We start from the raw sequence: 18,458 nt of genomic DNA, 5'->3' as shown, positions 1-18,458 counted from the left end.
CTATGGTGATAAGATATTTAAGATCACAAATAAAGGTTAGGAAGGTCCAAACCCAAAATGCAATTCTTGTACAGTCTCTTGCCCTTAAGGCACGAAAATGGTATAGTGTAATGGTTAAGAACAAGAGCTCTGAAGATGGACAGTTTGAAGTGAAAATTCCTGTTCCATCATTTACTTGCCACATCACTTAGGCAAAATGCCTTACCTCTCTCTAAGCCTTTATTTCTCCATCTCTTAAATGAGGATAACAACTATTTTGACTATGATTAACAACTGACATTTGGTGAGCACTTTCCATGTGCCACACACCATACTAAGCACTTTACATAGTTTACATTGTCTAATAGTCGCAACCACCTTATGAGACAGGTACTCTCATTACACTCATTTTACGAATGAGGAAAATGAGGCACAGTCTTCTTATTCAAGGCCACCAAAGCCATGTGCTAGTAACTGGCACAGCCAAGCTGTCAGTGCAAGAGATCTGACCTCAGAGTCTATGCTACCTCCTCCTACACTGCTCTACTTCTCATAGCACAACCTCCTATGGTTGTCTGTTACATTATTAAAATAAGACAAACTGCACAAGGTTCTTAGCACAGAGCCTGGTTCATCAATGTTCACCATTATTATCATTTCTATTGTTGTCATTATCATCATCATCATCAATCCCTTTGAGACTCTCTCAAATACTACTAACCTCCTGAGTTCTAATTTCACCTAAAGGGAAATGGTTGCTTTCCCATCTAGATACCAGCCAGCTTACTCGGCAGCCTGGGGTGAGGTTCTAGTATTTCTTTTCCCCCAAGTAATACGGCAGTAAGTTTCTGGGTAGAGAAATAAGGAAATATTTTCTATATCTGCTACTCCATAAAAAAATTATGTATTTGGGGGTTTCCATTGTGGCTCAGTGGTAATTAACCTGACTAGTATCCATGAGGATGAGGGTTCAATCCATGGCCTTGCTAGGTGGGTTAAGGATCCAGCATTACTGTGAGCAGTGGTGCAGGTCACAGATGAAGCTTGGATCCTGCATTGCTGTGGCTCTGGTGTAGGCTGACAGCAACAGCTCTGATTAGCCCCCTAGCCTGGGAACCTCCATATGCCGCAGGAGTGGCCCTAGAAAAGGCAAAAAGACAAAAAATAAATAAATAAATAAATAAATAAATAAATAAATAAATAAAAATAAAATCTTAGAGAGTTCCCTGATGGTCTAGTGCTTAGGGCTTGGCATTTTCACTTCTGTGGCCAGGTTCAATTCCTGGTCTGAGAACGAAGATCCCACATCAAGCCACACGCCATGGCCAAAAAATAATAATAATAAAATAAAAATAAAATCTTTACTACTTTCATTAGAAAAGAAATACACGCTTATTACATTTTTCAAAATAAAGCAGAAATATATATTTGTTAAGGAAAAAAAAAGGAATTGTTCTCACCTTCCCCTTTCCACTCTATTCTCTAAACCAGTATATTATTTAGTCACTTAATCCTCACAAGAAGTAATATTGGTGTCATTTATCATCATCTCCATCTGATAGGCACAGAAACTGCGGTTCAGAAAGGTTCAAGACTAAACAGCTCATAAGTGGATGACCAGGGTCCCTGGAAAAGAACTTTCAAATATGGAGGAAGATAAAGATAGTAAACTCTTCCACTAATCCTGAGAGGAAGTGGCTATGACAGAAGGTTCCTAGAAGGCACCTAAAAAGAACCAAGGCTGGAGTTCCCGTCGTGGCACAGTGGGTAACGAATCCGACTAGGAACCATGAGGTTGAGGGTTCGATTCCTGCCCTTGCTCAGCGGGTTAACGATCTGGCGTTGCCGTGAGCTGTGGTGTAGGTTGCAGACACGGCTCGGATCCTGCGTTGCTGTGGCTCTGGCGCAGGCTGGCAGCTACAGCTCAGATTAGACCCCTAGCCTGGGAACCTCCATATGCCGTGGAAGCGGCCCAAGAAATGGCATAAAGACCAAAAAAAAAAAAAAAAAGAACCAAGGCTGATAATGGGCTTTTTAAGAAACTCTTGCTCTAAGAAGGCAAGACCAAACAGATATTATAACCCAAAAAGCCAGTAAGCAGGGAACTACCATGGATTCTGCTCTCCCAGAAACAATGCAAATTACTGATAAGCCTAACAAAGCAGGACTTCATCTCTGAAGATATCCATACCCTGGCACACTAGTTCTTACCTCCCCAATTCCAAAATGATGTTTCATTTTATACTGCTAGAGAGCACAGCACCACTAAGTTCAAAATAAGAGTTAAAAAAAAAAAAAGTTTTTTAGAGTAAGTAACCTGAGGGAAGGAACAATGTGTTGTTCATATAGATCTTTCCCTCATTATCTGGCACACAACCATCTATTTAGTCAATACCTTTTTGTTTAAAAATGAATAAATTTATTCATTCAACTCCTATGTGCTACATACTATTCTAGGAGTTGGGGATATAGCAATGAGCAAAACAAAGTAGGTGAAAAATTTACATTCTAGTCATGGGTGACAAATAATAAACTATAGCACAGAGTCCCTAGAATATTGCCTGGCACATGGTAGGTGAATAAAGAATAAATGAATGAATAGTACGTCAAAAATAGCAACAAATTCTGTGGAGAAAAATAAAGCATGGAAGGGAAACAGGAGGAGATGGCTTTTACTTTAAATAGGACGGTCAAGGAATGCTTCACAGATTAGATGACAGTTGAGTAGAAACCTGAAGGAGGTTAAGGGAGGGGCCAGATCCACATCCAGAAGGAGTGTTCCAGAAAAAAACAACCACAAAGGTCCCAAAGCTTGGCATGTTGGAGCAACTACAAGGGTGCCAGTGTGACCAGAGCACAAGTGTAAAGTAGTAGAAGATGAGGAGCTGAGAGCACTTGATGGTGATGTTCCCAGGCAGGCTTGTAGACCACTGAAAGGATTTCAGTTTTTAATCTGGGTAGGACCCAGTGGATAGTTTTCAGCAGAGGAGGGGCATGATCTGATATACACTTAGCAAGATTCCTCTGGTCTCTGCTGAGATTAGATTGGTGGAAAAGAGGAAGACCACTTAGAAGGTTATTCCAATAGTAGCAGGGAAGGTGGTGAGAAGTGTTCAAACTCTACATGTATTTTAAGATAGAGCTCATAGGACCTGCTAGTGGACTGGATGATGAGTGTAAAATAAAGACAGAGTCCAGGGCGAGTCCTCAATATAACTGAAACTGAGATGGGAAGGAACTGCCAGAGATGCAGGTTTGAGAAAAGTTCCAGAGTTAACGTTTGAATATATTAAGTTCAAGAAGCTACTAGATACCTAAGTGGCAATATCCTGCAGGCAGTTGGACATAAGAGTCCTGAGTTCAGGAGTTCCCTTGTGGTAGCACAGCAGGTTAAATATTCAGCATTACCACTACAATGACTTGGGTAGCTGCTGTTGGCACTGGTTCAAGCCCTGGATAGGGAACTCCCATGTGCTACAGGCACAGCTAAAAAAAAAAAGTCTTGAGCTCAAAAAAAGATATTCGAGCTAGTAATATACACATGAGAATTCTCAGGGTATAAATGGTACTTAAACTTTTTTTTAAGGCCACATCTGCAGCATATGGAAGTTCAAATTGGAGCTGCATCTGAGGCCTATGCCACAGACATGGCAACACCAGATCTGACCTACACTGCAGCTTACAGGAATGCCAGATCCATAACCCACTGAATGAGGCCAGGGATTGAACCCACATCCTCACAGAGACGATGTAGGGCCTTAAACCCATTGAACCACAATGGGAACTCCCATGTATTTAAATTCTTAAAAAAGCACCTATGGGAGTTTAAGTTATGGCTCAGTGAGTTAAGAACCCAACTAGTATTCATGACGATGCTGGCTCAATCCCTGACCTCACTCAGTGGGTTAAAGGATCGGGCACTGTAGGTCAAGGATGTGGCTCAGATCTGGCATTGCTGTGGCAGCGGCATGGGCTAGCAGCTGCAGCTACAATTCACCCCCCTGGCCTGGGAAGTTCTATACACTGTGGGTGCGGCCTTAAAAAGAAAAAAAGAGAGAGGGAGAGAGCACCTAGGAAATGAGTATAGACAAAGAAGGGATTCAAGGACTGATCTGAGTATTCCACTACCGGAGGCTGAGGAGATAAGAAGGAATTAGCCAAAAGTGTAGGGGGTAGGGGGTGGCCCTCAGGGGAATTTGAGAAGAAGGAGCTAGTGTGGTCAATGGAGAACCAAGGGAGGGGCATCTTGGAAGCCAAGTAAAGGTAGTAAGAAGGGGGTGTCAAATACTACTGAGAGATCGAGACAATGACTGAATACACATTATCATATATGAAATAGATAATCCACAAGGACTTAATGTACAGCACAGGGAACTCTATTCAATATTCTGTAGTAACTTATACAGGAAAAGAATCTGAAAAAGAATAGATATATGTATAACTGAATCACTTTGCTGTATACCTGAAAAACAACACTGTAAAATATATTGGGGTAAATCAACTATACCCCAATATAAAAAAAAAAAGAAAGAAAGAAAATTGCTTTCTAAAAGGCAAAAAAAGGAGTTCCCACCATAGCCCAGCAGTTAACAAACCAGACTAACATCTAGGAGGGTACAGGTTTGATCCCTGGCCTTGATCAGTGGGTTAAGGATCTGACGTTGCTGTGAGCTGTAGTGTAGGTTGAAGACACCACTCGGATCCAGCATTGCTGGGGCTGTGGCGTAGGTTGATGGCTACAGCTCCAATTCGACCCCTAGCCTGGGAACCTCCACAGGTCACGGATGCAGCCCTAAAAAAAAAAGAACCACTGAATTTATGTACTATTTTCCTAGTATCTTCTTCCCTAATCCACACATAACACATTTTTTTCTTTTAATTTTTTTTTTTTTGTCTTTTTGTCTTTTCTAAGGCTGTGCCCGTGGCATATTGAGGCTCCCAGGCTAGGGGTCCAATCAGTGCTGTAGGAGCCAGCCTACACCAGAGCCACAGCAACATGGGATCCAAGCCATGTCTGTGACCTACACCACAGCTCACAGCAACACCAGATCCTTAACCCACTAAGCAAGGGCAGAGATTGAACCCACAACCTCATGGTTCCTAGTCAGATTCGTTAACCAGTGAGCCACGACAGGAACTCCACGTTTTTTTCTTTTAATCCAGGTAAAATCCCAGTATTGTCCAATGAATACACATAAGATTTTTGTTTAATGCAACTATATTCACATTTCAAAAAACAAAAATCAATGCTCTTAATGTGGACACAACAGACTTTACACAGTGAAGAATGATGAACAAATACTTTATCTGGCTTAAGCAATTGTCTCTGGGAAATAAATAAGCCACCAAAGCTTGCTTGTGCTCAGTAGGTGGAATCAGTGAAATGAGCTATTGAAATGTATTTCCTTTGTTCTGTCATAAAACAGCAATTTTCTTGAACTCCTTTCACTCCTCCCTAACTCCAACATCCTAACCAGCTAATTGAAGACCCTAAATTTCCACACACACCCCTTTATAAACAAAGCAGAACACAATCAAACCCAAAAGCTGGATAAGAAAGGGATACACTGTGCATTGTAGCCTCTTTTACTGTACGAAGGGTTAATGATTACTTGCTAATTCAAAGTTGCGCTTTGTTTACATTCCATCCTTAAAATCCCTGGAAGTGTGATTTCTAGTGTCTTCATCTTAAAAGAGAATTACTGCTACAAAATAAAGACTTTAACTTTCTGTGCTCTAGCAAACACAATCAAGTCTCAGTGATCTACATTTTCGAAGCAGTAAAACAATCACCAAAACTGGATCATGCAAACATTCTTCATTTCTTCCTGAAATGACTACAACTTCGGAGTGGACTGAGCTCTCTGCGTGGAATACCCTCCACCTTGCAGTTTCCCACCTTGGGACACAGCTTGAATGACAACTTCTCTAGGCAGCCTTCCCAGATCCCCTCCAAGACTCAATCAAGGACTCTCCTCTGAACCTGTAACACCATAGCCTGGTAAGCACCACAGCTTACACATATCCCATTAGACTGAATCTGTTTACTCATCTGTCTACCTCTCTCCAGACTATAAACATCTTGAGGACAAGGACAAGATCTTACTCATTTTTATAGCCTTAATGTCTGGCTATAAAACCCTAATCCTAACCCTAACCCTAACTCCAGCAATAAGTATTTGCTGGAGTTCCCTTGTGGCACAACAGGTTAAGAATCTGGCATTGTCACTGTAGCTGCTCGGGTCACTGCTTTGGCCTGGGTTTGCTCTCTGGCCCAGGAACATGCTATGGGCTTGGCCAAAAACTAAAAATAGAAATAAGTATTTGCTGAATGAATGACTAAAACGAAACTTGACACAGAATACCTTATGTGATTTTTGTAGCACATTTTCCTTGATAAACCAGTTAAACTGAAGCTAATATCAAAATTACAGGTATCAAATCACATTCCTAAGCAGAAACAAATTCCCCCTACATGATACTGGAAATAGATGGTAAAAAAAGATATGCATTGTTCAAGATCAGCTCAGGAGCACGCTCTTCCTTGGCTCATCTCACACCACAGGAGAGGCTAATGGACCTCTGGATTGCTCTCTTCAGCTCCCTTCCACTGATGTGTAACCTCCTTCTGCTCTATTCTTTTCCCTTTTCTTGCTTTCTTCTCATTCCTCACTTTCTACACTTTGCAATTGCATTTTGTTCTCATTTTCCCTTTAACTCTTCTCTGCACTCCTTCTCCAGGCCTTATTTCAGTTGGAGTAACCCTGGGCCATGGGCAATACTTTGCCCAAATGGGAGAACTTAGGCCAAGGGTGTTGCTGTATCTCCTGGTGCGTTCTGTAAAGCAAGCCAACATATTCCTACTTTTTCGAAGGAAATCAAGTAGTGAGTGCCTAAGAGCAGTGCAGGGTTATCATCATATGAGGTCAAATTGTTACTATCCACTAGGTGGGTAACACATGTTTCTAAGCTGACCTCTGTAGTATCCTGGAAAATAATAGGAAAAGAGCCTTCTCAATTTACAATAATCTTAAATAAAAGAGAAATGGGAAGCTAAATCCGAAAGGAAAAGAGAAAAAGAAACGGTGGTTTGGTGGAAAATGCTTTATGTTGATAGGGCAATTTTTTTTCTTTTTTTTTTTTTTCTTTTTATGGTTGCACCCACAACATATGGAAGTTCCCAAGCCACAGCTGCAGGCCTATGCCACAGCAACAGCAGATCTGAGCCCCATCTGTGACCATGCCGCAGCTTGCAGCAACGCTGGCTCCTTAACCCACTGAGCAAAGCCAGGGATTGAATCTGCATCCTCACAGAGACTATGTGGGGTTCTTAACTCACTGAGCCACAGTGGAAACTCCCAATAGGGCAGATTTTAAAAGCTGTAGGATACTTGCTGCTCTAGATAGGCTAGGATAAAAAAAAGGTGGTCTTTGCCCCCAGGGAACTCAGTCTCATTACCACCACTTCCCAAACCCATATATGCATTAGAAAACAAGAGGGAGGAGATTCTCCTGAATCAAGAGTCAGGAACCTAGGAGTTCCCATCATGGCACAGCAAAAATGAATCCAACTAGGAACCATGAGGTTTGGGGTTTGATCCCTGGCCTCGCTCAGTGAGTTAAGGATCTGGCTTTACTGTGAGCTGTGGTGTAGGTCGAAGACAAGGCTTGGATCTGGCGTTGCTGTGGCTGTGGCATAGGTCGGCAGCTGTAGCTCCGACTGGACCCCTAGCCTGGGAACCTCCATGTGCTGTGATTGCGGCCCTAAAAAGCCAAAAAAAAAAAAGAGTCAGGAACTTAATACAAGTGAAATGGAAGTTCTGGGACAGAAATAAAGACTGGATGGAAAAAAAATTTTTTTGAGTTTAAGATAAAGTTATATGCCATGTAGTAAAGTCAGTGCTTTAAACATTAGAAGCCAAGGAAAGGAACAATCTACAACTAGGAGTCAAGAGGCCCAGCTCCAGCCCTAACAAGCTGTGTTAGCTTGAGCAAGTCACTTCATCACTCTTACCCAAAGATGATTCTTTCATAAAATGGGCATAATATCATCTTCCTGGCAAAGGTGCCTGTGATGATTAAATTAAAATGTGAAATCACCTTGAAAGATTTTATAAAACCTGCTAATGTGAGGTAAGAGGAAGCAAAAATCCTGTGGTTCAATTTCCAAAGTCTAAGCCTGACTCACCTTCCCAACCTTACTAAACCCTTTAACCAACCTGAGAGGAGAGTCATGAGTGAGGCTCCAGGGATAGGGTGGTGACTATTTAGTCAGTTGTTCTGTATCTCAGTAGTCTCATCTATAAAATGGGTGGTGTAGAAATTCATCCACATATCCACAAGATAGTGCAGGTCTGAGGAAGGGAGTAGACAATTTACAATAAGTAAAACATTCACACAATCCTCCCTCCCAGGGATAAATAACCAAAATCATCAAATATCATCACTTTCTGGACAGAATTAGAAGAGGCCTTAGAGATCATTTAACCTCTGGTTCTACACATGGGAAAACTTAAGCCCAGATAAATGAACTAGATTGCAGAAGTCTCAAAGCTAGTCAGTGACACAGCTTCAGCTAGGGGACAAAACCACCAATTCCCAAGTCCAGTGCCCTGTCTGCCAGATATCAGGGTCACCCAAGGCACCTGCGGTCTTTACAACACATTATCAACACCAAGACACATTACAATTTAATCAACAGCTAAACGTGGGCTACCCAAGGGAGAGGCTATAAGACTCTGATGGGGTGGTGCTGAGACCTGGGAAAGGGAAGGCCTGAGGTGGTGAAGAGAGTCCCAGGGACTCGGAAAAGAAGAAATAAAAGAAATATTTCTGGCAGAAAAGCTCAAAATACAGTCTTGGGAAGAAAGACCCAGTGGATAAAATTTCCTTTAGGGAAAAGAAATAGGTTGCAGATTTAGAGACCAGAATGGTTTGAATCAGGATAATTCTTGATTATATGTAATTCAGTCCCTTTGTTGTCCCCTGAGTTAACATTTACTAATATCAATTGTCTTCCTACAAGATAAAGCTCTCTGTAGAGACAACATCTACCTCAGTGGTTAAGTATATAGGCTCTGGACTCAAATGGCCTAGATTCAAATCTTAATTTTACCAGCTAACAGCTGTGTGACCTTAGACAAAATCCTTCACCTCTCTCTATCCCTGTAAAATGGAAACATCATCCCCATCTCAGGATGTCTGGGAAGGTTTAAATGGGTACACTAATTATATTGCTCACAACCTAATAATGGGTTTTTCATGTGTTCACTTTGATGTGTACCCCTTTTTTTTTAATGTAAAGAGGAAAACAGAAATTACCAGAATGCATTGCATATAGTAAGTAGTGTTTTGAAAAAAATTTTGTTTCCAGGAGTTCCCATTGTGGCTCAGTGGTAACAAACCCGACTAGTATCCATGAGGATTCGGGTCTGATCCCTGGGCTTCCTCAATGGGTTAAGGATCCAGCGCTGCTGTGAGCTTCGGCTCAATGCTGTGGCTATGGAGTAGGCCCAGTGGCTAAAGCTCCAATTTAACTCCCAGCCCAGGAACTCCCATGTGCTGCACGTGCAGCCTTAAAAAGACAAAAAAAAAAAAAGTTTCCTTTACGTGTGTATATATGATTGAGTTATTATGTAAAATATATTTCTTATGGTGGTTTCCTTTTAAAATGTCAGAACAACAATAACAAAAAAAAGCGAGAGGCACTGAATTAACACCCAAAATAAAGCAGTGCCTGGGACACAGTAAGCACTTAGTACTATTACTGTCACTGTGGCTGTTAAATACGTACCTATTAGTTTGTAAAATTATACAAGGTAATATGAAAACACTTTGTAAAGTCTAATATACCACATTAAATGTAAATTAGAAACAGCAAAAAGCTCTTCTTTCCATCTCTTAACACCCATGTAGGAACGGCTCTTTTGAAACACGTATCTGTTGCTTGGGCTACAAGTCATTTGTCACATTGAATTGAAAAGTCCACAGACCATGATTTATCTAAAACTCTGTCACGCTCTGTCAATATCTGCAAAGAACTGGAGGCTTGGCGCCAGAGCAAATTTATTTTATTTATTTTTACCTGGGTGGAGGTTGGGGTGGGGAAGGCGGAAGTCATGCTCATGCCCATGGGTAGCTGAAGGAAGCAACTGAGTCATACAGAGAAAGAAATTGTTTGCTTCCTACAGAGCCAGGTAGACTCAGTTGTGCCAGAGACCAGGCTGGACTGACAGATACTTGAGGTCTGATGCAGGGCTGAATCACTTCCTCCTCTCCATCCTCACCCAGACACCTCATTAAAAAAAATAGCACCTGAGCCCCTTACAGGTATAGTTCACACCAGGAAAAACTCCCAAGCAGATACAAACAGGTGACTATGCAACAAAAGGTTACCTGAGGGAACCTTTTAATGACAAGCTCATCCAAATAGCGCTTAAATTCTAAATCCCTGACTTAAGAGAAAAGTTGGGAAATGTGCTCACCAATAAGTACATCAGAAGGTCTGAATTCCATCCTTAACAGTGCGTGACCTTGAATTAGTCACTTCATCTAAGTGATTTCATCTGTTAAAAGAGAGACAGAACACGTACCTCAGAGGATCATTGTAAAAATTAAAGACAGTATGCAATAAAATGGCTAGCACAGGCTCTAGCACCGGCAAATGCACAATAAACGTCTCTTCTTTCTAGCCTACAAGTTAACAATGATGGTAAACCGAGGTTCACTGGCCAGCTGACCCATGTAAAAGGTCATAAGTATTCTAGTCATTCAAGGAAATGGTCTTTTTTAAAAAGCTTTACAATAGCATTTCTTTCTCTCTCCAGCATAACAGCTTATACACTGGTCTAGAAAAGCAGTAACTTCCCATTTCGTTTCCTAAAGCAGTGATTTCTAAATGTTCTGGTACTGGGGGCCCAAACTAATCAATGGTTCTGTTTCCTCGCCCCCGCCCCCACCATCATTCATTATTAAACTTGAAGTGAGCAGAGACTCGGTATGATGCCCACATTTCACTTATTCACGTTCCCCTTTCAAATTAATTTGAAAATTACAATAAAATTCGCCCGCTGAGGTTGGGACCAGCCTGCAGGGTTTCACTCCTATCTGGTAAGAGTACTCGCTGCATGGGAAGGGCCCCAGCCCACCGGCATCAGGAGCCGGGAGGGGGGAGGGGCGCGTTCTAGAGCTTTCAGGCCGACCCCAATTTCTCGTTGGCGACGAATCCAGGCCACGTGTCGCCATTTTGTGTTCAGGAAACATGGCGGCTACGCCCGCGGGGACGAAGGAGGGGGCGGAGGGGCCGCCACGTTAGCCGCTTTCTCTCAGGGATCCGGAAGGACGCTGAGCACCCGGTCTTTTCTGTCAGGCTCAGCCAAAGGAAAGGGGAAAGGGCAGAAATCACAACTGCCACACCAACCGCCCCAGCGACCTTTCTTTAGCGAGAGGAACGCGCGGCTGGACACTCGGCAGCAAAGGCCTTCCAAGATGGCGGTCCCGGTTGGGGGCCGCCCCCAGAGAGCGCGGGCGCGGCGGCTGCACCATGCGGGAAAAGGCCGATATGCAGTAGCGGGAGCTTAACCTTGGCGGGGAAAACCGCAGGAACTCCCCGAGCACGGGTAAATGCGGTGCCCTAAATGAACGCCACTGTCTGAAATGTCTGACAAGGTGGCAGCGACTAAACACCTGCGCAGGAGGTGGGGGTTTCTGCGGGTCTAACAAAGTTGCAAAATGCAGACAAAGCATTATGTAAATGGACGCCATACTCTTTATGGCCATGTTTCTAACACTTCCCAGAAACCATCAGTAGAGCCACGATTTTGGCGGCGGCGCAGGAGGGCTTTCGGCCTTTCTCCTCACAGGCCGCCTCCGCGGTGGCGGGGCGGGGGTGGGGGCTGGCGCGGGGCGCCCGGACGCCGAGGACGAAGGGGCCCCACGTGCCCGCCCGCCGGCGCGCGCCCGCGCCCGCCCAGCGGGCCTCGCCTCGCCGCCCCTCCCCCCCGGAAGACCACAGTTGCCCCTCCCGTCCTCCCCACACCCTCGCGCACGCGCTCTGGCTGCCTCACGCGCACGTTTTAAACCCGCGGCGTCCTAGCTGCCGCCTGCAGTTTCTCCCGGGGCTGTCCGTGTCGCTCCGTGTCCAAATCGCTTTTATAGAGCGGAAAAATAATGTGTCGCACCGTCATTCACAACACTACATTTCCAACCATCCGCCGGCGCCTCTAGGGTTAATAGAATACATGTTCGTTTTAAAGCCTTGCCGGACTCACAGCTTTTACCCACCGGGGCTTTATTTTCAATGCTAGGCTGTTAAAAGGGTTTTCTAAAAAATTATTCCATGGGGGTTGGCGTAATCTTGTGACCTAAAAACCATGGGTCCTCTTTTTTTTTTCAAGGGGTCCTGCGCACAAGCACTTCCGGGGTCAGAGGGTACGCGGGGTTGAAAGCGGGCTTCCCGCCCCGCCCAGACCGCCGAGGCTGCCGCCGGAGTCGCCACCGCCGCGCCCTCGCCCACCCGCCCGCCCGCCGCTCCCGGCCCCGCTCGCCCCCTCCGCCGCCGCCGCCCGCCCCTGCGACGACGCCGCGGCCTCCCTCCCGCGCCCGCTCGCTCCCGCGGCCCTCGCTCGCCTCGCGCCGGCAGTTTTGGGCCTACACCTCCCCTCCCCCCGCCAGCCACCAAAGACTTGACCACGTAACGAGCCCAACTCCCCCGAACGCCGCCCGCCGCTCGCCATGGATGCCGGTGTGACTGAAAGTGGACTAAATGTGACTCTCACCATTCGGCTGCTTATGCACGGAAAGGAAGTAGGAAGCATTATTGGGAAGAAAGGGGAGTCGGTTAAGAGGATCCGCGAGGAGAGTGGCGCGCGGATCAACATCTCGGAGGGGAATTGTCCGGAGAGAATCATCACTCTGACCGGCCCTACCAATGCCATCTTTAAGGCTTTCGCTATGATCATCGACAAGCTGGAAGAAGATATCAACAGCTCCATGACCAACAGCACGGCGGCCAGCAGGCCCCCGGTCACCCTGAGGCTCGTGGTGCCGGCCACCCAGTGCGGCTCCCTGATTGGGAAAGGCGGCTGTAAGATCAAAGAGATCCGCGAGAGTACGGGGGCCCAGGTCCAGGTGGCGGGGGATATGCTGCCCAACTCTACCGAGCGGGCCATCACCATTGCTGGCGTGCCGCAGTCTGTCACCGAGTGTGTCAAGCAGATCTGCCTGGTCATGCTGGAGACGCTCTCCCAGTCTCCGCAAGGGAGAGTCATGACCATTCCGTACCAGCCCATGCCGGCCAGCTCTCCGGTCATCTGCGCGGGCGGCCAAGATCGGTGCAGCGACGCTGCGGGCTACCCTCATGCCACCCATGACCTGGAGGGAACACCTCTAGATGCCTACTCGATTCAAGGACAACACACCATTTCTCCGCTCGATCTGGCCAAGCTGAACCAGGTGGCAAGACAACAGTCTCACTTTGCCATGATGCACGGCGGGACCGGATTCGCCGGAATTGACTCCAGCTCTCCAGAGGTGAAAGGCTATTGGGCAAGTTTGGATGCATCTACTCAAACCACCCATGAACTCACCATTCCAAATAACTTAATTGGCTGCATAATCGGGCGCCAAGGCGCCAACATTAATGAGATCCGCCAGATGTCCGGGGCCCAGATCAAAATTGCCAATCCAGTGGAAGGCTCTTCTGGTAGGCAGGTTACTATCACTGGTTCTGCTGCCAGTATTAGTCTGGCCCAATATCTAATCAATGCCAGGCTTTCCTCTGAGAAGGGCATGGGGTGCAGCTAGAACAGTGTAGGTTCACTCATAACCCCTTTCTGCTGTTTTCCCATGATCCAACTGTGTAATTTCTGGTCAGTGATTCCAGGTTTTAAATAATTTGTAAGTGTTCAGTTTCTACACAACTTTATCATCCGCTAAGAATTTAAAAATCACATTCTCTGTTCAGCTGTTAATGCTGGGATTCATATTTAGTTTTATAAGCTTTTCCCTGTTTTTAGTTTTGTTTTGGGTTTTTGGCTCATGAATTTTCTGTTTGTCGATAAGAAATGTAAGAGTGGAATGTTAATAAACTTCAGTTTAGTTCTGTAATGTCAAGAATTTAAAAATTAAAAATGGATTGGTTAAAAAATGCTTCATATTTGAAAAAGCTGGGAACTACTATCTTAAACTCTTTGTTGGTGCATTTTTTTTCCCCCTCCCCTTTTAGCATAAGGGCTTGGTAGGGAGAAGGGTGGGCCCGTCCTTGGTATTTTCTCAAGTCCTTTTCACCTTATTGGTAAGATTCCATTCCCTCTCAGTTCCAACAAAGGAGCACAGCAGGCTGCGCCCATTTTGGGGTGGTTGCAGAGATGGGGATGCTCTCTTGAAAAGTGACATCTCTCCAGCCAGATTCCAGAGAGAGGCCTCTGCCCATTTCTCTGGTGGAAAACCTAAGGGATTTCTTAGGTGGAAAAAGTATGCCCATTCTCTAGACCTCTGATGAATGGCAGTATATCCTCTCTTACCAGCCCCACCCCCAATCTCACGTTGAAAACTCTTAGGAACAAAAAAAAAAAATGTTCTGAGGTGGGAGGAGCGTGGGGGACCCAGAGAGGAGGTGGAGGAGGGAAGGGCTGGACTGGGGGTGAAGGGAGGGGCTGAGGTGGAGGGAAGGGCCAAGGGCTAGGGTGGGGCAGGCGGGGGGGCCTTAGAAGAGGTGGAGGTGGGGATGGAGGGTCTTGGTTGGGTAGCAGGACTGAATGGGGGATGGTACCAGCGGGGCGCACGTGTCAAGCATGCACCTGTGGCAAGCAGCCTGTCAGAGGATGTTGTTACACCTGCCAATTGCCCATCCAGAAACAAAGGAGGCCCAGCTTCTAATTCTTCAGCTGTGTGGAGTGTTTAGAGAAATCATTGTACCGGGAAATAATTCTGCCCGAATGGGGCAGTTCTCAGGCAGGAATGCAGACTGATCCATTGACAACTGCCTAAGAATGACCTCAATGTTAAAAACGCAGATTCCTGGGTCCCACCCCATACCTAATCAGAAGGCTACATTTATAACAAAACTACAAGAGATTCTTAGATTTGAGTGCCACAATTCTCTTCAGTGGATTAGGAGGAACTTGTAAAGGCCTAGCAGCCTCATGTTCACATCAGCCAGTGGGTCTAGGCTGAACCTGACGAGAGAAGAATTTTCTACCATTAGACAAACTAGCAACAGCAGCATAGGACAAAAGACGATTAGATGCCAAAGTGCAATTCAAACCAGGCACTGTGGGAGATCACTAACAACGGAGAGAAATTCCCTGGGGGAGGGGAGTATTAACCACCATAAATATTTGTTGAGGCTTATTCCTACAGGGCATCTGCTGCTTTTTTTCCGAGGTACAGACCTGTTTCCAAGAGTCCCTGGAGGTAGGATTGGGGTCTACCATGTACTTTATACCCACTATGGAGCTCAAGTTCTGGAGTTAACCCTGAATTAAAATTTGAATTCTGCCACTTGGGCAAGTTATTTAGGCTTTATATAAAATGGAAATGTTAAAGTACACATCTCTTGGGCTTGGGAGGGGAAAGTAAAACAACTTTGAATATACTTTAGATTCAATATATTTTAATCTCGAAAAGTCAAAGGCCCATTCCTTTTCACAACATTTTGGGGCAGAGAAATATTAGAAGAAAGCAATGTGTACTAAATTATAAACTGAGAGAAGACAGTTGTCCTGAGGGGACAGGACAGGTAAGGTGTCACTGCAGCAACTTGGATCGCTATGGCTCAGGTTCGATCCCTGGCTCAGGAATTTCCATATGATGGTGCAGCCAAAAAAAAAAAGTAGGCCTCCAATTTTCCTCACCCTCCCCCACTTCCCTTTTCTACCCCTTAAAAGAAAATTAGCAATAATTTGTACAATATTGATTAGGCAGCAAGGATGAATAGGATAGGAAGAATGGCAACTTGGAGAAAATAAAGGCAGGAACAACAGTTAGAAAACTACCTCAGGATTCCCGTTGTGGCTCAGCAGTAACAAACCCGACTAGTATCCATGAGGACACGGGTTTGATCCCTGGCCTTGCTCAGTGGGTTAAGAGATCCAGTTTTGCAGTGAGCTGTGTGGTATAGATAACAGACTGCTCCGATCCAGTGTTGCTATGGCTGTGGCATAGGCCAGAGGCTACAGCTTCGATTCAGCTCCTAGCCTGGGAACTTCCATGTGCTGTGGGTGCAGCCCTAAAAAGATGAAAAAAAGAAAACTATGTCAGATAAGCAGTTTATAATATTGGTTGGGAAATGGTATCAACAGAAATGCATACAGAGAGTAGCCAATGCAAGAGACATTGAAACAGTATGGAGACCAGAGAAAGATGTAAGGAAGGGGAGCAGTCAATTCAGACAGGGTGATGGGAGTATTTGCAGGCAGAAATATTTGACAAGTAGCTTGAAATAGGAGACCAATTCTGAAGGGAAATCAGAGCTACAGGGAGACAGGTAACTGGAGGAAAGGGCTAGAGATTGAGCTTTGGGGTATATCCTGGGGGTAAGGGACCTAGTCTGATTATTCACCACTGTATCTCTTAACAACTGTCACCATGCCTGATATATAGCAGGGGCTCAGTAAGTATCTGTAGAATGAATATGGAGGAAGCGGCCAATGAAGAAGGAATAGTCAAAGCAGGGGAGGAAAAACCAGGATAGCACCCTTGAGAGTAGTAAAGGACTAAAGGACAAAAGTTTCAAGGCCAATGGAATGACAATAATGCTGTAGCATTATTGATGTAATTGCCAGGTTTAACAGGTTTGATTGAACATCTACTATGTGCAAAAATACTCCAAATTAAAACTTGAAGTTTTGGTACAGTTGTGAAATGTATAATAGCCCATTGTAGTTAGAGCATGGTAAAGGGAGGGAAGAGGAAGTGAAGGAAGCCACAGAATCATTCGAAGCTAAATTATAAACAGTTTTGAATGCCATAATAAAGGGTTTAAGCTTTATCTTGAAAACCAGTGGTCTCCAAACATTTTCTGAAAATGTACCCGTTCTGTAAAATCTTTAGCATAGACCCTAATTACATGCTCATTTATTTATAAATTATAAATACAATCTATAGTCATTATGCTTATTTATAAACTATATACAAGCATAATTCTAAATATTCATGACATTTAGAAAACACAAAAACCTTAAATGTTAGCAGTTAAGATAAAAAACAAACTGAGGAAGTTCCTGTTGTGGCTCAACTGTAACAAACCCGATTGGTGTCCATGAGGATTCGGGTTTGATCCCCGGCTTCCCTCAGTGAGTTAAGGATCTGGCATTCCTGTGAGCTGCAGTGTAGGTCACAGACACAGCTTGGACCTGGTGTGGCTGTCGTGTAGGCCAGCAGCTGTAGCTCTGATTCAGCTGGGAACTTCTATATGCCAGAGGTTCAGCCCTAAAAAGCAAAACAAACAAAACACTGAAATCTAATTTCTAAAAGTTTTTTTTAACCCCACCCCCACCCCTAGTAATTTTAGAGATAAAGGGGATACTGGAGAAGACAATTTCAATGTCATAAGTATCCTCAGGGAGGAGTTCTCATCATGTCTCAGTGGTTAACAAATCCGACTAGGAACCATAAGGTTGTGGGTTCGATCCCTGGCCTCCCTCAGCGGGTTAAGGATCTGGCATTGCTGTGAGCTGTGGTGTAGGTCGCACTCGGCTCGGATCCCACATTGCTATGGCTCTGGCGTAGGCCAGTGGCTACAGCTCCCATTAAGACCCCTAGCCTGGGAACCTCCGTGTGCCACGGGAGCGGCCCTGGAAAAGACAGAAAGACAAAAAAAAAAAAAAATCATCCTCAGGGAGCAGAATTTCAGAGGAGATATGGCAGGGAAGCCAGATTACAGCAGGAGAGAAGGGCCTGGGGCCTGAGGAAGCAGCAATTCAAATACTTGCTGCCAAAGAGAGTAAAGAAGGAGGAGTTCTCATCATGTCTCAGTGGTTAACAAATCCGACTAGGAACCATAAGGTTGGACGGCATGGAGTTCCCGTCGTGGCGCAGTGGTTAACGAATCCGACTAGGAACCATGAGGTTGCGGGTTCGGTCCCTGCCCTTGCTCAGTGGGTTAATGATCCGGCGTTGCCGTGAGCTGTGGTGTAGGTTGCAGACGCGGCTCGGATCCCGAGTTGCTGTGGCTCTGGCATAGGCCGGTGGCTACAGCTGCAATTCAACCCCTAGGCTGGGAACCACCATATGCCACGGGAGCGGCCCAAGAAATAGCAACAACAACAACAACAACAATGACAAAAAAAGACAAAAGACAAAAAAAAAAGAAATAGGGCAATAACTTGAGGGAAGAGAACAGGAGGAAGGTTTTTTTGGGGGGTAGAGGGGTTTGAAAGGAACTTTACTGAAGGCAAAGTAATAAGGAAGCAATGGAAAAGCTAAAAATAAAAGCCACTGGAGTTCCCTTTTTAAGGATCTACATTGTCACCGCTATG

General features: G+C 45.0%; 1 protein-coding gene and 1 long non-coding RNA gene across 5 annotated transcripts in view; one reads left to right on the top strand and one right to left on the bottom strand.

Annotated features, from left to right (window-relative positions):
* The window catches only part of LOC125127975 (uncharacterized), a 37,051-nt gene extending 25,133 nt beyond the window's left edge, over window positions 1-11,918 (bottom strand). Inside the window, exons 1-3 of one of the 4 annotated variants that reach the window (XR_007135096.1) lie at window positions 11,745-11,918; window positions 10,464-10,544; window positions 8,199-8,333 (exon numbers count right to left, since the gene is read on the bottom strand). This is a non-coding gene — a long non-coding RNA (uncharacterized LOC125127975). The other 3 variants (XR_007135094.1, XR_007135097.1, XR_007135095.1) reach the window with 3 other exon arrangements.
* Window positions 11,919-12,443: 525 nt separating this feature from the next.
* PCBP1 (poly(rC) binding protein 1) lies at window positions 12,444-14,164 on the top strand. Its single transcript, XM_047781859.1, has one exon. It carries the CDS (start codon window positions 12,712-12,714, stop codon window positions 13,780-13,782), a length of 1,071 nt encoding a protein of 356 aa, XP_047637815.1. The 5' UTR covers window positions 12,444-12,711; the 3' UTR covers window positions 13,783-14,164.
* The last annotated feature ends 4,294 nt before the right edge of the window (window positions 14,165-18,458 follow it).

This window comes from Phacochoerus africanus, chromosome 5, assembly GCF_016906955.1.
Source record: "Phacochoerus africanus isolate WHEZ1 chromosome 5, ROS_Pafr_v1, whole genome shotgun sequence".
Lineage (NCBI taxonomy): Eukaryota > Metazoa > Chordata > Mammalia > Artiodactyla > Suidae > Phacochoerus > Phacochoerus africanus.
Note: the sequence above shows the minus strand (reverse complement) of the source record. Positions and strands in the feature narration are given on the sequence as shown.

Excerpts from the sequence above, each read along its gene's own strand:
- PCBP1 (XM_047781859.1), top strand. The coding sequence starts at position 12,712 with ATGGATGCCGGTGTGACTGAAAGTGGACTAAATGTGACTCTCACCATT.